This window comes from Galeopterus variegatus, unplaced genomic scaffold, assembly GCF_000696425.1.
Source record: "Galeopterus variegatus unplaced genomic scaffold, G_variegatus-3.0.2 Scaffold6675, whole genome shotgun sequence".
Classification (NCBI taxonomy): Eukaryota; Metazoa; Chordata; class Mammalia; order Dermoptera; family Cynocephalidae; genus Galeopterus; species Galeopterus variegatus.
The window spans coordinates 8086-32265 of NW_007732786.1; the positions used below are offsets into that span (position 1 = coordinate 8086).

At 44.7% G+C, this 24180-nt stretch overlaps 1 gene segment (V, D, J or C); it reads right to left on the bottom strand.

The window, feature by feature from the left end:
- Window positions 1-17610, bottom strand: part of LOC103606545 — a gene marked incomplete at its 3' end in the record, with an annotated part of 23773 nt that extends 6163 nt beyond the window's left edge. Inside the window, 3 exon segments of the V gene segment in view lie at window positions 2508-2810; window positions 2928-2963; window positions 17430-17610. Of these exon segments, the coding sequence occupies window positions 2508-2810; window positions 2928-2963; window positions 17430-17610 (520 nt within the window).
- Between the last annotated feature and the right edge of the window lie 6570 nt (window positions 17611-24180).

Below are 24180 nucleotides of genomic sequence, written 5' to 3' on the forward strand. Positions count from 1 at the left end.
CCTCCGGTTTTTTTTTTTTGTGTGTGTGTGTGTGTGTGTGTGTATGTGGGTGAATTAGTTTGTTTGTTTTTCTTTCTTTTTTTTTTTTTTAGCTCCCACCAATGAGTGAGAACATGTGGAATTTCTTTTTCTCTGCCTGACTCGTTTCACTCAATATTATTCTCTCAAGGTCCATCCATGTTGTTGCAAATGGCAGTATCTCATTAGTTTTTATAGCTGAGTAGTATTCCATTGCAGTGGATACGGAGAGCTGACTGTTGATGTGTCTTTTCACAAGTGTGTCCGGCAGGAAGCATAATCCCAATGAGATTTAAAAACTCCATGCATCCTGTGTTAGGAAGCAGCCTGTCTTTTCCTGGAGGCTGGTGCTTGGTCCTGGCAAGGCCGCAGCTGCAACCAGCTCTCCTGGAGTGTCAGCTGGACATCCAGTGGGTGTTAGCACACATGAGGACCAATGGGCACAGAACAGACCCTCCAGTTCCCATCTCCAGGACAGTTANAAACAAACAAACAAACAAACAGGGAGACAGCTGGAGACTGGTACAAGGAAAGAGAAAGTGCAGTCTTTTCCATAATAACAGGGGAGGGAAGGTATTTTACAGAAGCTATTTCAAGAGAATAAAAATGGTCCCATTCCTGCACTGCACAGATTTAAGCAGTTGCTACTAGTCCAATGAAAATAAAGTCTAGAAATGTATTTGGTAAAGATTCCTTATACTATACCTGAGCTTTGATTACTTAGATAGAAGGACCAAGGATTCAGTTCAAATTAAAAATGCTGGGAAATAGAGAAATGATATTCACTTTCACACTAGCATGAAATTTCGAACATATATTGCTAAACTAAACTGGGATTAAAAAAATAAAATCACAGTTACCAAGAAGATAACTTGAAACGTTTGAAGATATGCCTTGTTCAAATTTCTTAGCAGCAAAACTCAGGTTAGGGTTTATGTCTGAGTTGCTTGAGACCCACGATGATGGAGCTGCTGAGGCATCTCAGGTCCCTGGGCAGTGGTCCTTTATGATGCCCCTGCTGAAAATGCCCCTTCTCTTCATTCCTCCCAGATAGGCCTGGGTGCACCCCCAGGGCCCTCTGCTGAGCCCACAGCTTGATAGAACCTTCTGTCTGACACTGGGATGCTGCCCATCCAGTGCAGAGCTACTGCTTTTTCCCTAGTTCATCTATACCTGCTAAGGAGCTAAGGGACAGGGGATGGTCCTCCCCCAGGCTAGTGTCTGGCCACGGCTCTGGCCTCTGAATGCAGCCCTGAATGACAGCGTGGCTGCAAATTCATGAGAAACTCTGAGCCAGAGCCATCAGCTTAAGCTGCTCTCAAATTCCTGATGCACCAGAACTACAAGATCATAAATATTTATTCTCTTAACATGTTCAGTTTTAGTAGTAATTTTTATGCATCAATAGAAAACTAATGCACTTAACAAAATTAATTTATTGCATATATTTAAAGTGTACAATATGTTACAAGATGCATATATATATAGTAAAATGGTTACTTTGCTTTTAATATGATCTATTTAATTGAAGTTTATGAAATTAAACTTTAATAACAATTGTGTTTAAAAACTGGCTCACATAATTCCAGAAAATTTAAATATTGGACCCAGCATGTGTCTGAATATTTTTAAAATTGAGTTTCACAGTTGGTAGATTAATTAGGCCTCCAGCTGGAAAATTATTGACTTCCCATGGATATTAGGTTGCTTGATGTCAATGAGGAAGGGGGGCACACTCCCCAGTTAGCTAACTGTGAGGCCATGATGGAAACACCCTGTCTTAGGGGGGAGACAGTCCAGGTGTGGAGGTGTTTCCAGGACAGGGGTGCAGTGATCTTGGGGGAGGAATGTTTCTGAGAGAGCACAGTGTTGGTCCCTCAAATTCTGGCCCCTGCTCAGCAACCTTAGATTTTGGGGAGAAGAAGGACAACAAAAACAAATCGAAACAAAATTTCTCTTTGTTCTTAATCCCTGGAAAATATCTTCAGATCTTTGCGTCCTGTCTATTGCTTCAGCAACAGACTTGCAGAGGAATTACCCAGCAAAGAGGCCATTTTCACCAGATTGTGCTGGACACAGAGTCGAATAAGACAGCATCATTTCCAGACAAGTGAATCCAGGCTGGTCTGCACAGTGAGGGAGACAGAGAGGATTTAGAGGATTGCCCTAAAAACAGCCAGGACTGCAGAGAGCAGTCGGCTCCTTGCCACTATGTCCCTGCCTCTGAGGAGCTGAAATAGTTGCTCTTTTGGGGACCACATCGCATAAGCACAGAGGAAGCTGTCATTGTCCCTGGACAATAAACCACAGAGTGTGTTTCCTTTAGTACTTCATGGTGGGAGGGGAGAGGAGCTGCGAGAGAGCTGAATTCTCAGGGAAGTGTAGCCTGAAGCCCCCTCTGCACAGTGGAGGAAGCATCTTCAGAGCAAGGAGGGAGCCTGTGAGCTCAGGGCAGGTTTCGTTCTTGCTTCCCCAAGAACTTAGACCACTGTGTACAATGTTGCTGCTTGAATATGAACAACAGAAATAATCAGCCTCCTCCTCAGGCTGGAGCCCAGAGATGGTCAAGGAGGCCGTGTTGCCAGACATGGAGCCAGAGGAGTGATCAGGGATCCCTGATTGGCGAGTACTGACATCATAAGTCAGGACCTTGCCAGGGATTTGTTGGTACCAGGAGACATAATTATAACCCCCAATGTCACTGATGGGTCCAGCACAGGAGATGGTGACCGACTGTTGCAGAGCCCCGGACACTGAGGGAGGCTGAGTCAGAGTAGACTGGACCTGAGACCCTGAAAAGAGAGAAAAACACAAAATGGTCAGATCAGTGTTGGGACCAAGTGAGCCTGAGAAGCAAGAGACACAGGATTTTCCAGATGTTCCCATGGTCCCTTCCCTGGAGGCCTCACCTGTGCCCTGAGAGATGAGGGTGGGGAGGAGCAGAGCTCAGGCCACAGTGGGGATGCCCTAAGAGTGCTGCCTTCTGAACCCCCAGCACTGGGCCTGGCGCCCCCAGCCGTCCCTTATCCCTTCCCCTGCCACAGAGGAGGGAGGGGCCTCCATGCAAATCTGCTCCTGCCCCTGCCCCTGCTCAGCCCACTGTGACCCGGCCCTTGACTCTGGAGTTTTCTGCTTCCCTGGACAGAAGGGCTCAGCTGAGGGAGTAAGAACACTTTGATACGAATTTTCTTCATAAGGAAAGGCTGAGCCCGTGACAGTGCCTAGGAATTGAGGATAGCCTTGGATGTCCCTACCCTTCTCATTTGGGAGTCTCAGTGGTTCTTGGCTGAGGAATCCCAAGACGTGCCTTCTGTGCTGTGTCCAGTGAGGGTGAGGACAGAGTCCCAGGCTGGATGGGAAAGTCGCGTCACTCCGCTTCCCAGAGAGTTAAGGCAGATCTGGGGATTTCTCATTTCCTCATTCCCTGTCCAACCTTCTTGGCTCTCTCAGTTAGGGTGGGTCTCCAGGCACTGCTACTTTCCCTGCCTCTGCAATGGTTTGAAGCTGGGGGCTGACACTGACACATGGGACCATTAATGAATGTTCTAGAATAGGATTTATTGGGGCACAACACATTTGCCACCTTTTTTTATTTTCCCTGCCTCTGCAATGGTTTGAAGCTGGGGGCTGACACTGACACATGGGACCATTAATGGATGTTCTAGAATAGGATTTATTGGGGCACAACACATTTGCCACCTTTTTTTACACCTTAGAAATACTCAAGAAGTAGCTCTTGGGACTTCCTAAGGGTCAGGATAACCTCAGCAACTACCATCCCTAGTCTAGTCCTTTGCTGCTCCCATGTGGCCTCAGTGGTTATCTCAAGCACCAGGAAACGATTGAGTCAGGGATAGAAATCCCTGCTCTGTTCCCAAACTCCCTCTCCCACACCAAGTGACTGAGACACCCTTTCTCAGGACCTTTTAGCTTTTTCTGGAATGGTCTTGTCACAGGCTTAGTGGACATGAGGAATGTTAGCTCCTGGCTGGGGAGACATTAGATGCAAAATGAACCCTGTGACCAGAAGGGCTGGGTGACAAAAATGGTATGAGGAAAAGACCAGTTGTTTTCTCAAAATGTCTTCTCAAGAGCACAGAGTATCTTCTCCGGGAGGGATCACATGTTCTGTCACAAAACAGGGCTTAAAGTAAGGAGATTAAATCATTCTAAGAAGCCTTTTTGACAACAATGGAAAGAAACAATAAATCAATAACGGTAAGAAAATGGGAAGCGTCCAAATAGGTAGAAATCAAAAAACACATTTCAAACAACTATTGGGTCAAAAAAGAATCCAAAGGGAATTTTAAAAATATGTTGAGTCAAACAAAAATGAAAACACATCACACTCAACCTTATGGAATGCAGTAAAAACAGGACCAAATGGGGAGTTCATAGAGATAAACATTCACATTAAAATAAAAAAAAAATAAATAAAAGAAAAATCTCAAACGAGCAACTTAACATTACAACTTAAGGAACAAGGAAAACAAAACAAAACAAAACAAAAAACAACCTAAGGCCAAAGTTAGCAGAAGAAGCAAAATGATAAAATTAGAGTGGAAATAAATAAAACAGAAAATTGAAAAACAATAGAAAGAGGGCCGGCCTGGTGGCGCACTGCGCTAGTGCGCCGCTTGGGAAGCGCGGAGGTGCTCCCGCGGAGGGTTCGGATCCCACATACAGACCGGTTCCCGCTCACTGGCTGAGCGAGGTGCGGGGGCAACACCGAGGGTTGCGATCCCGTTGCCGGACACGGAAAAAGACCAAAAAAAAAAAAAAAATGATTACATTGTATAATACTGAATACACTAGCTATCCTGATTTGAACATCACATGTTGCACAAAGGTATTGATATTCAACTCTGTACTACAGAGATATGTACAATCAACTATGTTACAGTAAAAAATAAATTAAAAAATTTAAACTAACTAAAAACTACAATTAAAAGAAAAGATTGTCAGACTAGGGAAAATAATATCCAAAGATATACTGCTTCAAAAGACATATTAAATATGAGACAAAAACTTGAAAAAGAATAGATGAATATATTTAAAAAATACTAACCACAAGAAAAGAGTTCTATCAGATAATTAGACTTTAAGGCAAGCAGCATGACTACAGATAGTATACATGCTTAAAAATGGTAACAAATTTTAACCAACTAAAAAGATGTAAAAATGTTTAACACACATTCATCTAATAGCGTAGCTTCAAAATACATAAACCAAAAGTTAACTGAAGTAAAAGAAGCAATAAAAAAGCAATATATAGATTTTTAATATCTTTTAGAAACTAACAGAAAAAAGGATAAAACTCAGTTAAAAATAGATAATACAAGAAAAAATGATTACTAAACATGAGCTAATTAAAGTATGTAGAGCTCTGCACCCAACATCTACAGAATGCAAATTATTTTCAAGGGTATCTGGGGCTTTTCTACAAAACTGACCATATGTTGAGTCATAAAGCAAGATTTAACAAATTTCAATGTTAAAATAATACAGACCACAGTGAGATTAAGAAAGATATCAATGACAAAAGGATAACTAGGAATTAAAAAAAAAAAACAAACCTCTCAACAAAATAGGTATAGAAGAAACTTACCTGAGCACAGTAAAGACCATATATGAAAAGCCCACAACTAACAACATAATCACAGGGGGGAAACTGAAAGGTTTTCCCATAGATCTCCTACAAGGCAAGATGCCCAGTATGTCCACTTCTATTAAACATTGCACAGAAAAAAAAAAAAGAGAAGAAAGAAATGAAACACATACAGATTGTAAAGGAAGAAATAAAATGATCTCTGTTTGCAGATGACATGAACATATATGTAAAAATAATTTAAAACTCAACAACAACGAAAAACGTGTTAGAACTAAGAAATGAATTATGTAAATTTGTGGGATACAAAATCAACATTCAAAAGTTAGTGGCGCTTTTATCCACTAACAATGAATATATAAAAATAAAATTAAGAAAACAGTCACATTTGCAATAGCAACAGAAAGAATAAACACTTAGTAACAAACTTAACCAGGGAGATAAAAGACATGTACACTAAAAATTGTAAAACATTGATGAAATAAATTTAAAAAGACAAAAATAAATGAAGTCATCCCATGTTCATGGATTGAAAGAACTAATATTGTTAAAATGTCCATACTACCCAAAGTGATCTACAGAGTCATTGCTATGCCTATCAAAATCCCGATGCCATTTTTTACAGAAATGCAAAAAAAAAAAAAAAAAAAAAAAATCTGAAATTAACACGGAAGCACAAAAGATCCCAAATAGCCAAGCCAATCTTGAACAAGAAGAACAAAGTCAGAGACACCACAGTTCCTGATTGCAAAATATATTACAAATGTACAGTAACCAAAAAACTAGGGTATTGGCATAAAACAAACATATGGACCACAGGAACAGAATAGTAAATCCAGAAATATACCACACATTTATGGACAACTGATCTTTGACAAGGGTTCCAAGTGTGTGTATAATGGGTAAAAGATAGTCTTCTCAATAAATGGTTTTTGGAGAAATAGATATCTACATGTAGGAAGATGAAATTGTTTACATTTCACTCTATATATGAGTCATCTCAAAATGCATTTTTAAAGAAATTTAAGGGCCGGCCTGGTGGCGCACTGGAGAGTGCACCGCTTGGGAGCGCGGCAGCACTCCCGCGAGGGTTCGGATCCCATGTGGAGACCGGTTCCCGCTCACCGGCTGAGCGCGGTGTGGGCGCAACACCGAGGGTTGTGATCCCGTTGCCGGTCCCCGGTACGNCGGAAAAAGACCAAAAAAAAAAAAAAAAAAAAACAATAGAAAGAAATTTAAGAAACTAAGAGAAGTTTTTGGGAAAAAATAAGTGAAATTGGATAATCCTTAGCTTCACTAACTACAAAAAAGAGAGAAGATTCAAATAAATAAAATCAGAGATGAAAGAGAAAACATTATAACAGAAGTCTCAGAAACAAATAGAATCATAAGGGAATATCAAGAATAATTATACTCCAACAAACTGGATAAACTAGACAAAATAGATAAATTCTTATACACATACAACCACAAAGACTGAATCAAGTAGAATTAGAAAACCTGAACAGAGCAACAGCAAATAAGGAGACTGAAGCAGTAACCCAAGACCGCCCTTCCTCTTTGAAGAAAAGCCTAGGACCAGATGGCTTCACAGGTGAATTTTACCAAACATTCGAAGAAGAATTAATACTGATTTCTCCTAAAATCTGCCAATACATAGAAACAGATGGAGCACTTTCAAAATTACTATATGAAGTGAGCATCGCCCTGATATCAAAGCAAAACAAAGACAGCACTGGAAAAAGAAAAACAAATATATAAACTACAGGTCAATATTTCTTATAAACTTAGATGCAACAGTGCTCAATAAAATACTAGCCATCTGAATTCACAGCACATTAAAAGGATCATACACCATGAACAACTAGAATTTGTCTCTGGGTTACAAGGATGGTTCAACTTGAGCAAATCAATCAGTGTGATAACATCACATTTACATGATGAAAGATAAAAAACACATGGTCATCTCAATAGGTTACAAAAGGCATTTGACAAAATTCAACATCCATTCACAATTAAAAAAAAAAAAACAAACCTCTCAACAAAATAGGTATAGAAGAAACTTACCTGAGTACAGTAAAGACCATATATGAAAAGCCCACAACTAACAACATAATCACAGGGGGGAAACTGANAAAAAAAAACCGCATTAAAAACAATGTAAGATCTGAAACATTAAAGCTACTAGAAGACGACTTAAGGAAAAATCTTCCTGATTTTGGGCTGGAAATAAATTCTCGGATGTGACACCGAAAGCACAGGCGATGATAGCACACATGGATGAGTGAGAGAGACTCCATCAAATTAGAATGTTCTGCATGGCAAAGGAAACAATCGACAGAGCAAAAAGCAACCTATAGAATGGGAGAAAATATTTGCAAACAATAAGTCTGATGATAAGGAGTTAATATAAAAATATATGACATTAATAGAACTAAATAGCAAAGCAAAACAAATAACACAATCAAAAAATGGAAAAAGGACCTAAAAAGATGTTTCTCAAAAGAAGACATACAAATGGCCATCAATACATGAAAAGGCGCGAAACAGTATTAATCAGCAGTGACAGGGCAGAGTGTGGGGACTTTCCTTTCTCATTTTAGGAGCTGATTTCCAAGAGAGTGGCACTTAATCCCATTGTTTTTGTTGCTCTCTGTCCTTTTGTACTTGGTGTGGACATGGGCTCAGGGATGTGCACGGCAGAGCAGAGTAACTAAAGTCCCACTTTTTTGTCCAGAAGACCAGAAGGGAAGGGCTGGGAAACAGCAAATAACGGGAAGATTGTGCAGAGGAAAAAGTTTCGGAAAACAGTCCTGTAAATTCCTTGTGAAGTTTTGGCCTCAACTCTGAGATACACTTTAATGGTTCTGATTCTAAACAGGATAGGAAAGACATGGGGAACAGAGTCAAGGAATAGACCTCCACCCAGATCCCAGACGTCCGTTTATTTCAGTTTTCAAGTGACCTGTCTCCATGTGGTCTGTCTGCTGCACACAAATCCCCACTCATCTCCTTTCCCTCTTCCCTCAGTTGACTATTTTCCAGCCCTACTGCATAACTTTCTGTTCCTTCAATTAGCCAGGTTCCCTTTATCTCAGTGCCTTTGCATGGGTTATTCCTTTGACTGGAATTATTATATCTTCATGATTTACATGCCTGGATCCTACTGAAGCTGAAGACACACAAATGTACCCAATGATGCCTGTTTGTTGAATGAATCATGGAGAAAACCCAGGTAGGGAGACTAAGTTACTGACCTTTCTTGAAGGGTCTCTGGGACAAATTCACTCATGTTAGAAAAAGAAAAAAAGGGTCCGGCCCGGTGGCGCACTGCTACAGTGCGCCGCTTGGGAGTGCGGAGGCGCTCCCGCCGAGGGTTTGGATCCCACATACAGACCGGCCGCTCACTGGCTGAGCAAGGTGTGGGCGCAACACCGAGGGTTGCGATCCCGTTGCTGGTCCCGGTCCGGTCCGGGCGCAACACTGAGGGTTGTGATCCACTGCCGGTCACGAAAAAAGACAAAAAGGAAAAGAAAAAAAAAGAAAAAGAAAAAGAAAAAATTCCCAGGCAGGTGTAATAGAGGATCCCAATTAGAAATAGATTTGAATGCAATGTCCTCCTTTGTCCGCCAGCACAGGCCACACCTGGTGCTCTGTGTCTAGTCTCTTTCTCTCTCTCTGAGTCACCCCGTGACCTAGAGGAGGGAAAAGGCTTAGGACCTGATCTTTCCCACTTTATCCTTTCCTGGAAAACACAATTGTGGTTGCAGAGAAGGCTGAATGAGGAGGGTGAGGAGAGGATTGCAGTCTAGCTGGGAGACATCCAGTAGCTCCCTTTCCAGGGACCAAAGGCAAGGCCGGGAACTTCATTCCTTCTCAACCTTTCCAAAGGGTAGATGCTCACACATCTTACTGTCCCCTGCCTCTACCGAAGTTTGGGGATGTTTCCTGGCCTATACAGAGAAGGGACTGAGTAGGGGCAAAAGACTTGAGTTTTCACCCTTTGGAGTTACTGTCCCCAGAAGTAGGCTCTTGGGACCTTCTACAGGTCAGAATTAACCCAGCAGCGCAGTCCTCAAACCCAAGCCCTCGCTGCCCCCTAGTGGCTTAGATGGGAGATTCCAACCACAAGGATACCTGCATGACACCTGCATGACACCCAGGAGTCCGTGTTCTGTTTCCCCCACACCCTTCCTCCTTTCCCTCCCAAATCAGAATTTGTTCCTTCCCTCTCTGCTCACTTTTCCATCTAATCTACGGAGTGCTCCCTCCCCCAGTTCCTCTAGTTCCATCCAGAATGGAATGTTGTCACCTGCCACACCTGCTGGTTCAGATGCCCCCTCAGGCTCACCTGCTTCGCCAGGGACCCTTGTCACAAGATCCTGCTTGGGAGGTGGGTCTCAGTTCAGGGCCAGAGACACGCTGGATATAAACCGAAGACAACTCTGGTAACAGGACTGGAAGAGATAAATGGGACAAGGACAAAATTTTGGGGCATCTGAAAATATCTGAAATAAAACTTTCGGGGGGAGGGCATGGAGAGAGATAAGTCTGGATTGAAGAGATTCCAGGAACACTCAGAAAGATGTCTTCTGGGTAGCTGGGGAAAAGTTGGACAGGGCTCAAAGGAAGCTTGGCCCAAGGGTCCAGATCCAGGGACTTCTCGTCAGAACAGAGGCCTGTCTGGACACACCAGATTCTGGGCCCTCCATTTGCCATTGGCAATGTCCATCTTGTGAGATGAGAGTCAGAACTCAGAGCAGTTTGCCAACCTGGAGTGAAGTCTTTGACCTACAGGATGATGCAGGATTTTTGTATGTTTTTCTACAAAGACTTGGAAGCAGCACATAGTGGATTGAAGGTTGCTTCAAGATATCAGGTGTCATCATTTACAGGTTGTTGTTTTTAACAACTCAGTGTGTGTATAAGGAGTATGCTGGTGAAAGAAGCTGTGGCATCACTGGGAAGCTCAGTGGGCAGTGCTCCTCTATGCCAGGGTCAGGTGGGGGAGGTCATTTATCCCAGCAGCCACAGTATATTAAGACATGGGGTAAATGCTCTACTCTGGAATGACTGGACATCGCAGGGTGGGCTTTCTAGGAAACTTGTGAATGGGATTGGCTCTCAGCCTTGTGGCCTCCTTTCTTGCTTCCCTCTGAGCACATAGATTATAAGCTGTACCTTTCTGGGTCGCCAATGCGTCTTGCCCCAAAGGGTGCTGTGCGATGTTGACCGACTATCACCCTCCAAGTCTCAGGTGCCCTGGCTGCCACTTTGCCCCTTACCACTTACCTGGCTTCTATGGTGAAGCCTCACCAATGTGCTTCTATCACTTCCTGGTCCTGCTATCACTATTGCTATCAGATCCTCACCTGCCTCCCCCACCCAGCCCTGGCATAGAGGAGCATGGCCCTGAGCTTCCTACTGATGCTGCTGCTTCTTTCAGCAGCGCACTCCTTATTACTCAGTTAAACGCTGCCTCAGGCCCTCCTGAGGATGCTCTCAGCTAGGGAGGTCCAGCATCACCTGGTGGGGCCACTCCTGCTCAGTACTCTTCAGATGTTTTCATTTCTTCTCCCTCCATCTGCCAAGCAAGTCTGGCATTTTTACCTCACTCGGAGTGGACCATCACTTCCTCTGTCCCTCTAAGGGTCAGCAGGCTTGCATCGTGATGCAATGTCTTTGCTGGGGGATTAAATCTTGTGTCCCAGGAGAGTACTTCCATCACATAAACTCCCCTCCCCGTCCCCAGTCCAATCTTAGATTCTGTCCCTTATCCTTCCCCCTCAGAATCCAGTCCCATGCACCCCCTCCTGGGGCACACTGCACGTGCTGTCGAGTTCCGCAGCTCCTTTCCCCTGTAGCATGCCTAGCACATTACTGGCCAGGTTTTCTGTGACTCAGTCTCAGTTATTGACCCATGCGCCTTCACAGGAGGAGGGGGCAGATCCCTTGGGGTGCTTGTGGTGGTGAATTTTATGTCACAGGTCACAGGCCTCCGCATCATCTTCAAGCAAAGGGAGGGTAGGAACGGGCCCCAGTGAGTAAGAGAGGGCATGTCTGTAGGCTCAGATAATAAAAGGGATTTACTTACTCACGATTTTTATGTGTTTATATCCAGATGGCCTCATCCTGTAACTCAGTCAATACCCCATTGTTGTCCAGTCAGGGCCCTGACTGTGGCATAGTCAAGCTGCCCAGTGGAGAGTTCACTGTTCTCCTGATCTCTGCAACTCTTAGCTTAAGTTCTGGGCCTCAGGCTTCCCTGTCCTCTGTCTGAGCAGAGGAGAGGCGTTTTTAGCCAATGAGGAGGGCTTCTGGCTTTCATTCTGAAGGACTTAAAAACATACCAGTCTGGCATATTGATGTTTTTAAGTTAAAGCCACTTGAAAAACAGAAGGTGAAAAAAGGTCATTCTGACCTCTTTTCTGTTTCTTAAAAGCAGAAGGTAAAATTCCCATGGGAAAGACACCCTATGAATCCTAGGAGGAAAAGCAACATCTTTTTCTTCAAAGACAAGAAGTGGAGACTGAAAGAATTCTGTAGACACTGTCCTTAAAATAACTGTTACCTTTTAAGCCTCTACACATAATTTATTTCTTCCAACTTGCTATTCTTTGACCAATACATTATATAAGTAACTGATTCTAGATTTGTCCTTAAAATAACTGTTACCTTTTAAGCCTCTCCACATAATTTATTTATTTCTTCCAACTTGCTATTCTTTGACCAATACATTATATAAGTAACTGATTCTAGATGCTTCTTTGGGGTATTCATTTCCTTATGAGGGCTCCTATGACATGCAAAATTTGTATTGTATTTGTGTGTTTTGCTTCTGTTAATCTGTTTTATGTTAGTTTAATTCTCGGGCCCAGCCAGGACCCTGAAAGAAAGAGGTGAATCCTAGTTTGTCATTGCTATTTGATTACTCACTCTGGGGTTTTATCTTTGGCAAATCATCAATTGCTCGTAGCAACAGGGCTACTGCACTGTTCCAGCAATGGAATGGGTTCCATATTCCTTAGAAGTACTATTTTCTTCATATTTCTCAAATGACAGACTCAAAGCTCTGCTTTTTTATTTCTCCCTACAGGTAGAGAGCATCCCTGCTCACCACTGGTAAAAGTTTACACAATTGCATTGCTCCATTATGGCAGGGCTATCTGTGCCACCACACTCGCCGTCACGCCTATCTTGGGGTCTTCATTGCTCCAGAATCCCATCTTGGTGTCTCCTTTCTCAGACGCTCCTGGTCCTCGGACAACCCATGACTGTCCAGATTGTATCACTGAAAGATCCATGTCTTGGGAAAACCCTCAGTCCAGGACAAACGGGGATGATTGGTCACCCTGCTGGTAACAGTTGTCACAGGCAGTTCTCCTGGAAACAGATGCTAAGGCAGAGGCGAGTGCACAGAGGTTTACTGGGGAGTGCTTCTGCCTTCAACTGTTGTGCAAGGGAAGAGAGAAAGCAGGATCTGGAAAGAGACCAGGTGTTGTGACACTTCAGGATCTCCATGCGCAGTTGGCAAGTCAGAGGGGATGTGGGAGACTGACGGAGGATAGGCCTGCGAAGGATAAAAGCGAGGGAGGGTAGGAGCAGGCAGGGATGAATAACAACAATAAAATACCTGTGAGTCAATAACTACATCAGAGGCCACCAGACTGGAGACATGTGCTGGATCAGGGGCCAGTCCCCACCACCTGGTCCACAAGGAAGAGGTCCCATGGAAAGCACCAGAAGGTGCCGGGTGCTTCCCTCAAGAAGTAAACAGAGGGTTTCCTCTCAGTGATCAACTATTACTGGGAAATTTTCAGGTACCCCAAGATGCAGGAATCACTATCTTATTTAACTTGTTCTAGAAGAATTTGCCCACACTATCAGTCATGAAACAGACATAAGCAGCACAGCTGATTCAAATTGAGACAAAATGATAGCTTGCACAAGATGTAGCTTATCAGCTACAAAACCAAAGTGAATATACTGAAGAATAACTTCCCATATACCCAAGGCATACGAGTGAGAGGGTATTAGCACTAAGCACTTGGAGAAGATGTCAAAAATGTATGGACCTGGTTATATTAAATTCCTATTGGTGCTATAACAAATTACCACATATTCAGCGGCTTGGAATAACAGAAATTTATTCTCTTCTAGTTCTTGGAGCCTGAAGTCCAAAATGAAGCTTCCAGGGCTGAAATCAAGGTACCAGCAGGGGTGGCTCCTTCTGGAGGTCTGAGAGTTTGGATGTGTTGTCCCCGCCAAAACTCATGTGGAAATCTGATCCCCAGTGTGGCAGTGCCAGAAGCTGTTTGAGTCATGGGGGCAGATCCCTCATGAATGGATTAATGCTGTCCCTAGGGGAGGAGGGGTAGTGAGTGAGTTCTCACTCTATTAGTTCCTGTGAGAGCTGGTTGATTAAAAGACCCTGGGACATCCTCTCTCTCTCTCTCTTGCTTCCTCTCACTGTGTGATCTGCTTGTACCTGCCGGCTGCTTGCTGCTTTAGTGAGACCTGGTTGATTAAAAGACCCTGGGGCATCCTCTCTCTCTTGCTTCCTCTCACTGTGTGATCTGCTTGTACCTGCCGGCTGCTTGCTGCTTTCTGCTGAGTAGAAGCAGCCTGAGGCCTGTGCCAGATGCAGCTGCCCCAGAATTGTAAGCCAAATCAACCTCTGTTCCTTATAAACTACCTGGTCTTAGACATTTCTGTTATAGCAACACAAAACAGACTAATACAAGGTCCCAGGGGAGAATCCATTTTGGTGCCTCCTCCAGGTGCTAGACGCTGCTGACCTTCCTTGGTTTCCAGCCACATCATCCAATCTCTGTTCACATCTTCTTCTCTTCTGTCCTCAAATCTCCAACTGCCATCTTCTTAGAAAGATAACTTTGGTTAAAATTTAGAGCTCATTGGATAATCCAGGGTAATGTCCCTATCTCAAGATCCTTAATCACATCTGCAAAATCCTTTTTGCCATATTAGGTAACATTCCCAGGGATTAGGCCCTGGATATGTTTGGGGACATTAGCCAGGCTGCCATACCAGCCTTCAAATCTTACTCAGGTACACACAGGAAATACTCTGATGGAGTGTTCCCAGGATTTTCACACAGTGGGCCACTGACATATTCCAGAAATAGGAGCTGTCCACAACCAATTTTTAAAAGACTATAAAGTGATCTGTCAGCTCTACCTTTCTTGAAATAGCAGTATGGACTGAATATTTGTTGAATATGTTGAATATGTGATGGTATCTGGAGGTTGGGACTTTAGGAGGTGATTAGGTCATGAGGGCTCTGGATTTGTGCACTTATAAAAGAGACCCCAGAGAGCTCATTTCTGCCTTCCGCCATGTGAGAAGTGTCTATCAAGAGGGATCTGATCAGTTGCTGAATCTCCCAGTGCCTTGATCTCAGACTTCCAGACTCTAGAATTGTGAGAAATAAATATCTACTGTTCATAAGCCACCTGATTTAAGATATCTAGTTATAGCAGCCTGAAGGAACTAAAAAAATTAGTATAACTGGAAACCCAGTTAGAATGACTTGGGCACCCCAGACAAACCCACCAGCTACTTTTCCACTGATGCGACAAAGGAGCCAACTGGGAAAGATTTCATTGGAATAAAGGGGAAAATGCATATGCAAACATTGCTGCAAAGACAGCGGGTCAGGGTCTCAGGGAGGGCAATTTTGTATAGAGCACAAGGTCTGTCCCAACAATTCTCCAACTCAGCCCCCATGGAATACTGCTTAACTGATGTGTCAAAGGAGAGGAACTCTGAAGGAAAGGTCTCATATGTTACCCTTTTTCCGCATGTCCTTAACAAACTCTTCAAGATATTTTCCTATTAGCAAATCCCTGCCTCTGGCTCTCATGACCCAATGCTCCAGCCTTCTCTCCACTTAGTTTGCCATGATGGAGCCAACCCCTTGCAACTTCCTTTCATGGCCCCTCAACAGCAGCCCATTCTATGCACACAGAGTCTCCAGTGGCCTGAGACATGAGATATCTTGAGAAGCTAGATACGGTATAAGGACTGGAGCAATGACCAGAAACTCTGGATTTGAAAAGGGCTTGAGAGAACAATACCCTAGGAGAAGACTGAAGAGTGTGCTCTCTGGAGTGAAGGAAGTCTGACTGAATCGAGCTGGGATCGCATCTCCTTCTGGGGTTATATAAGTTGCACTAAAGAGCAGCTGGCACCAGGAAGAGCCTAAGGCTCTCTCTCCAGGACCCTCTTCACAGACTGGAATCCTTGTCTTCAGAGAAGAGGACACTGGGTTTGTCCTATGGGTTAGTGATCACCAAACATCCTGAGAACCTGGACTTTGCATTTACCTCTTTTTATCCTGAAACAGAGACTTGGTCTGAGCAGGCTACTAAGAGATGTGCCATCCAAATATGGTCATGAGCTGCATAACAACATTTTGGTATCCAATGGATCGCATATACAACAGTGGTCATATAAGATTATAATGGAACTGAACAATTCCTGTGGTGTAGTGATGTTGTAGCACAAATTACTTTAAAAAAAATAATTTAGTGTAGTGCTTACAGTCAGGATGGTGGAATAGACAGTCTCCAATGTTACTCTCTCCCACAAATCAACCAATTTACAACTATTAAAAAGCAACAACAGGGCCGGCCTGTGGCTCACTCGGGAGAGTGCGGTGCTGATAACACCAAGGCCACGGGTTCGGATCCTATATAGGGATGGCCGGTTGGCTCACTAGCTGAGCGTGGTGCTGACAACACCAAGCCAAGGGATGAGATCCCCTTACCGGTCATCTTTAAAAAAAAAAAAAAAAAGCAACAACAGCCAAGCTGGGGCCGCAAGGGCTCATGCGAAGAGAAATAGAGACCTACGGAATGCATGAAGGTGGGAGAAGCCATGATGAGAGAAAGAAAGGATCACTCCTACCATTTCAAGATCCGACAGCTTCAAGGCTTGAGCTGGTGAGCACATGGAGCAACAGCTGGTAAAAACCACTGCTGTGCCCTTCATATGAAGTTGCTTGGAGACAGCAGGGGAGTGGAGAGCCTTAGTGGCCCTCAAGCCAGCAAGACCAACAGAGTTCCCGTGAACCCACATAGGAGCGAGGAGCCAGAACAATTGATAAAAAGGAGCCACTCAGAGTCTGGTGAATCATCACAAGGGACCGGCAGAAGGCCCATTCCATGGGAAATGTTTGGAGTGCAGGTGGTGGGGGAGACGGGCCACCAGGTAAACACTGGAGCACAGCAAGGACAGCTGATCTGCCCCCCAATCAGCACAGGGCCACTCAGTAGAGACTGATCAGGGACACAGAACTGCAGGGGAGCCAGTTAGCAAACTGGCTTTTCAGCGAAAAGACTCAGGCCCAGACCAGAGCTTCTACACAACCCAGGTGCACCAGATCTCACGAGACCTGGAAGTACCTACAAAGGCAACCATTAAAACCTGAGCTGCACAAAAAGCTTACCCTGGGGAATCAGCAGCAAAGCAATAATTTAGCTCAACCACAGGATTCAAGTGCTGGTCCCCAAAGGAAGTTCCCCTATTTTAGAAGTAAGCAAAGGACAACAAATTAGTTCCAGTGAAGAATTTAAGTGATGTGAATAGCAAATAATCCAAAACAGAACTGAAAGAAAAATCAAAATAACCACAGACCAGAGACAAAGTTTGATATTAACTAGTAAAGGTCTCACTTCACCAAAGAACACCTATAAATCCTAGAAGGACTGGAAGCCCCCTGGACCCCCAAGCCAGGGAGGGGGGAGGGCTGGGAGCCTCAGACATGTCTTCTGACACCCACCAAGCTGCTGGAGGAAGCACCCTGGCCCCTGAACTGAGATGGGGTGGACCTTGGGCCTTGGCAAAGCACCCCCAACACCTACATCCAGCCCAGAGATGACCACTGAGCCACTGCAGAAAACACTCTGGACTCCAGAGCCAAGGCAACGGGGGTCCAAGGGTTTGGCCACATCTCCCGTCATCTCCACTGAGCTCAACAATGTCCAGGCCACTCTGGAAGCCCTCTGGTCTCCCCTGCAGGAATGAGGGGGGTGCCACAGGCCTCAACCACACCCCCACTCCTTCCTCCTTTCCCACCCTGTTTCCTTTTCCCTTCCTCTCTCCCATTGCCACCCAAATGCTCTGCAACAAGATTTTAGAATGTGAAAACAGATGGAGCCAGGAACCTACTTCATCCCCTACAACCAGGCACACACTGCTGCCACAGGGCCTGCCCGGAGTACTGGGGCATGTAGTCGGATCTGACCCCTCATCCTTCAACCAGGCAAGGAGCACGCCAAAAAGACCACTTCCATGTGGGTGGCCCACCATAGCCACCACAATAGCCATGGCTGCTGCAAAAGCAGCTAGACACCATCCGCAATGTGCAGATGGTTGGCCAGCCACTTGAGTGCATTGACACAAGGAGCGTCACCAGTGGAGACCAAAGAAAAGAAGAGGACATTTCTCTCCACAAGGCCCATTCCAGAGTGATAGAAGAAGCATCTACTCTGTGATAGTAGTGGGGGACCTGAACACACCTCTCAGCATTGGACAGATCATTTTGGCAACAAATCAACATAGTAACCATTACTCTTTCAGAAGGAGAGAAGAAATTTAGGGTTATCAGAGGTGGGTGGCGGGGAAAGAAAGGGGGATGGGGACAGATTGGATAAAGGGCATAGAGAATAAGTATGATATATAATAATATATATGTGAATGATATTGATTTGATCAATATACATCAACATTGAATCCCCAAAATATGTAAAATCAACTAGGAAGTTCCCTTCTATTCCTAGTTACCTGAAGTTTTTAAAATCATAAATGAATGTTGAATTTTGTCAAAATTTTGCCTTTTCTGTATCTACTGAGATGATATGATTTTTATTCTTTCGTCTATTCATTTGGTGAATTACATTGACTGATCCTCAAAAAAAAATTTTTTTAACTACCTTTTATCGATATTTCAGAAAAATCTTGTTTAAAGGAGAAAACTAAATTTTATTTTTGTACCAATTTTAATAAAACCTAATGAATGGGCCGGCCTGGTGGCGCACTGCTATAGTGCGCCGCTTGGGAAGCGCGGTGGCACTCCTGCCGAGGGTTCGGATCCCACATACAGGCCGGTTCCCGCTCACTGGCTGAGCGAGGCACGGGAGCAACACCGAGGGTTGCGATCCCGTTGCCGGTCCCGGTCCGGTGCGGGGGCAACACTGAGGGTTGCAATCCGTTGCCGGACACGGAAAAAGACAAAAAAAAGGAAAAAATAAAAATAAAACCTAATGAACAAAAAATGAATAAATAAAATACAAAAATAAATAAATAAATAAATAAATTTAGGGTAGCCTGAGAGTACAGTGTTTATAATGCCTACAGCACTGCACAGTAATGTCCCAGGCCTTCAAATTCACTCACCACTCACTCGCTGACTCACCCAGAGCAGCAAGCAGTCCTGCAAGCCCCATTCATAGTAGTGCCCTACACAGGTGTACCATTTTCTATCTTTCATACCATATTTTTACTGTACCTTTTCTATGCTTAGATATGTTTAGATGCACAAATACTTACCATGTGCTACAATTTCCTGCAGTATTCAGTACACTAACATGCTGTACAGGTTTGTAGCCTAGGAGCAATAGACTACACCATATAACCTAGTTGTATAGTAGGTTATACCATTTAGGTTTGTGTAAGTGCACTCGATGATGTTCACATGATGAAACTGCCTAATGATGCATTTCTCAGAACTTATCCTGTCGTGAAGTGATGCATGAATGTACTAAACAGGAATGTTTAATCCTGCAGGAAATGGGAAAATGCACATCCACCTGACTCTAACAGGAATGCAAGGGGGCGGGGGGTGTCTTAGTTTGTTTGAGCTGCTATAACAAAATGCCATAGACTGGACAGCTTATAAACAACAGAAATTTATTTCTCACAGTTTTAGAAGCTGGGAAATTTAAGATCAAGGTGCCAGCAGATTCAGTGTCTGGTTAGGTCCCACTTGCTGGTTCATAGATGGCAGGCAGTCTCTTCACTGTACTCTGGGGTTACACATGGTGAAAGGTGCAAGGGGTCTCTCTCAGGCCACTTGTATGACCTCATTCATGAAGGTTCCACCCTTATGACCTGATCACCTTCCACAGACCCCACATCCTAATACCATCACTTTGGGGGTGAGGATTTCAACATACGAATTTTGGGGGGACATAAACATTTAGACCATTAGCGGGGAGATACATAGTTTTGGGGTGATAGAAAGTCCTGACAATCTTTCAGTACCACTTCCCACCCCATGTGTCTAGTTTTCCAGATCTTAAGAACTGTGATCCCCTAAACAAGGGTGGGAAGAGTTCTAAGGTCACCTGAGTAACTCTGTGCACAGAGGACTAGGGGAGGAGATTCTAGTTATAGAGACATGGGACTTGTGCTTTCTGTTCAGAAGAGGAGGATTTCCTCTTAACTTTTTAAGATACTCTGTTATTTTATTCATTGTTTTTAGATGTGTTCTGAAAAGCAGATCTTCCAAGGATAAAACACAATAATGAAATGGCAGAACTGAGGACACTTCAGATGCTATTAGATGGGGATTCAGGACTGGGTTTAGAAATGGGCTGGAGCTGTGTCTCGTGCTCTCCACTGTGAAGAGGCCCCCTGGAAAAACCCCATCCTCCTCACACCCTGCCTGGCCCCACGTTCTCAGCTTGGTTTGGCCCATTGTACTAAAAATAGTGTTGCCTGTGCCTTGTATTTCTCTACACTCTTTGCTTATTTGCAGCAAACAGCATGATGCGCACTGACATCATAATTTATATCAAAAATTATTCTGGGAAATTATGACCAAAAATAGGACAGGAAAAAGAAATAAAGGAGAACAAGTTTTACAATGCAAGAGAAGAAATAAATATTTGCACTTATGATTGATTTAACTGCTAAAACTAAGAGAACCAACTGCAAATGAGTAGAGAGAGAGTGGTGGTTATTGCATACTAACAATTACCAGTGGCAGATACCAGGTGGGTTAGGGTGGCTTTGCACAGAGTTCAGGAACAACATGACAGTAGAAAGAGAAAAGAATCATTACTAAATGTCTCACCACTTGAGAAAAGCCATTGCTTTCTTTTTTTGTACATATCTTTCCTAGGTCAATGGTTCTCAAACTTATGCTCTCAGGACCCTTTTCTAACTTGAAAAAAAATTGTTGAAAGTCTCCAAAAGCTTTTGTTTGAGTGGATAATATCTGTCAATATTGACCATATTAATTAAAATGGAAAATATTTATTAATTCAACTTATTAATAAATATTTATTGATTGATTCAATTATATATAACAATACTAAACCAATTACATGTAAATATAAATTGTACATTTCATGTTTTTGACAATTAAAAAAATTAGTGTGAAGCATGGGGTTGTTTTTAATTTCTGCAAATCTCTTTAATGTCTGGCTCAATACAGGCAATTTTTTTGTTTTGTTGTGTTTTTTTGGCAGCTGGCTGGTACAGGGATTGAACCCTGAACCTTGATGCTATCTGCACCATGCTAACCAACTGAGCTAAGTAGCCAGCCCTCAATATAGGAAGTTGGATCCTCACATCTACTTTTGCATTCAGTCTGTTGCAATATGTTGTCTGAGTGGACGTGCATAATGAAAATCCAGCCTCACAGAGAGATTTGGTGGAGGAACAGAGGAGCCATTCGTAGCGAACAAATCCTAAGAAAGAAGTGCAAGGTACAAGAACTGGTTTCAGGACAGCAGCCAGTGATCTGAAGGGAGGACTAGCTTTGGGCAGAACAGTAGTCAGTCACATAAATGATCCTCTGGTTCAGATGACCATGAATTAAGTAGTGTGAAGGGAAGGGCACTGAAAGAGTAGAATTGAAGTTTCCCATTTCTTGCTGCTCCATCTGCAAAATTTGAGAAAAGGAGCTTTTTCACAACAGGCTTTAAAAATGGGTTTGAATAGAGGGGAAAAAAACTCTCCTTGTTTATGGACTGTAGAGTATGTACCATAGGATGTTTTCCAGTGAATCATATGCTTGCATAATCTCTTCTCCTTGAATTTGGGGAGAAACTGTGATTTGCTTCTCACAGTCTAAACACCTCTTAAAGGCTCCACCTTTCAATTATCGTAATTGGATTTCCACCCTCTTAATACAGTTGCAATGGAGATAAAGATTCCAATACATGAACTTTTGGGGGACACATTTAACACATAGCAATGTGGAAACTTAAAAAGTGGAACTTGTAGGAGTACAAGTGTGGTTTCCAAGGGCTGGGGGTGGGGGGGTAATTGGATTTCCACCCTCTTAATACAGTTGCAATGGAGATAAAGATTCCAATACATGAACTTTTGGGGGACACATTTAACACATAGCAATGTGTAAACTTAAAAAGTGGAACTTGTAGGAGTACAAGTGTGGTTTCCAAGGGCTGGGGGTGGGGGGACATAGGGAGATGCTGGTCAAAGGAATTCAACTAACCACCTGGTTGAGATATAAAACAAGGTTTACTTGGGAAATCATTAGGACTGCAGCCCCGGAAGACACATTCATGGGCCAATCATAGCAACTGAACCTCCGGCCAATCAGAGGATGAATGTTGCCAAAGCCTGACCTTATAAGGCAAATGCTACTGCTGCCAATCATGCCGTTTCTGTAGGTCACTTCCTGTTCTCTAGCTATGTATATGACCTGTGCTTGTGGTGAGGTGGTGCACATTTTCAACGCCCCATCTCTCCAGAAGCCCGGCCTCCTCCACACCCCAAAAGGGACTGAGAGGAAGCAGGTGCCAAAACCTGACCTGGGCCTCACAACCCTCTAGATTCCAGGCTGCAGCGCCTCCTGGGGGCCACAGACGTAAGATCCTCCTGGAGGTTAAGGGGCCCAGCTCTGTGAGAGCCGGAAGACCAGGCCCTCCACACCCGTCCTCCACAGCCTTGACCCGCCCCCCAGCTGTGACTCGTCCACGGCGCTTCCTGGTGAGAAGAGGAGAAGAGCGAACGCCGAAGTCCCTTGAAGTATTGGGGGAGGGGAGTAAACACTCATTTTCTGTGGTAATCTGAAGGACTGGGGGAAGTGAGTAGAACCGACGCGGGAATCTGGGGGCTCCTGAGAAAGCTCCGGGAATCCACATCTGAGGGGAAGACTGAGGAAAGTGTGCTGTAGGGAGAGGGCAACCTAACTGCCTCCCGGCGGGGGTCTTTTCTGCTGCTGGGTGTGGGGCGCCCAAGAGGTTAAAGTCCACAGAGTAGGGGGCGTCTTTTCTAGACCAAAGAGATCCGGCGGGGTGAGGACCCTCGCTCAGGGCACCCAGGAGCCGGCCTCCGCACCCCGCATCCCACTGACGGAAAGGGGTCGCCTGAAGCACAGGCCCTGAGGACGGTCCACGCCTCGACCTCTCCCTCCCCATCCCAGAGCCCTCGCATCCCACCCACCACACATTTCTCCCCTCACACTCGTGCCCCGCCACCGCCCTGCTCCCACCCCCTCTCTGGATTCTGGTACCTCGATGGTCCCGCACCCCTGCTGTCTGGAGGGCCTGGCTACAGGCGCCGCTTCCCCCGCCCCTATCCTGTCTCCCTCCCCTCCCTCGACTCCCCTGCCCGCCTCTCCGTCCCTGGCTCTAAAGAACAAGCCCCTTCTGGACTCCCTGGTCGACCCCACTGGTGATCCCCGGGATCTCGTGAGATTTTGCCCTAGAAAGAGAAACGGGGTTGGTCAGGGAACTCGCTGAGTCAGCGTCTGGTTCTTTCCATCCAGCGACAGTGCGGGTGACACCACGTGGAGACCTGCTGGGTTCGGAGAAAAACGTAAGTGCAACCCTGTTTCCTCCACTTTCTCTCAGGGTGAACTTGGACTCCTCACTGTCCACCACCCCCTCCCACGGGTCCCCATTTTCCAACTAAAACTGTGTTATCCCAACATAGGGTTGAAAGAATGTGCTTGAGTCGGGTCAGCCCTGGCTTCCTGTTCGGAAAAATGGCTACAGTTATGAGTCTGAGGCGTAACAATTGGTCGAACTGTGGCGTGTGTCTGTGGTTTGATGTCATTAGAGAGTGAGTGGGTGCACGTTTGAAATTAGGTAGCTGCTGTCTGTGGGAATCGGGCCCTTCTGGAGGCAGTGGGAGGTGGGGGTCAGCTCAGCCAGAGACCTCAGTGGGGTCCGGAGAAGCAGTGAATAAAGGGCAGAGATAGGCCTGCAGTGCAGTGGTCAGTGTCCTCGAGGGAAGGGGAACTTGTGGCCGAGCATAGGGTGGGTCACTCACATTGTCGTCTGGTTCAGCTGAGGGAAAACTGGTGCTCAGGTTTGGAGATAAAAAGAGGATTCCCGGGCAGGCCCGGTGGCGCACTGCTACAGTGCTCCTGCCAAGGGTTCGGATCCCACATACAGACCGGTGGCTCACTGGCTGAGCGAGGTGCGGGTGCAACACCGAGGGTTGCGATCCCGTTGCCAGTCCCGGTCCGGTACGGGTGCGACACTGAGGGTTGCGATCCGTTGCCGGACACGAAAAAAAACAAAAAAAAAAAAAAAAAAAAAAAAAAAAAA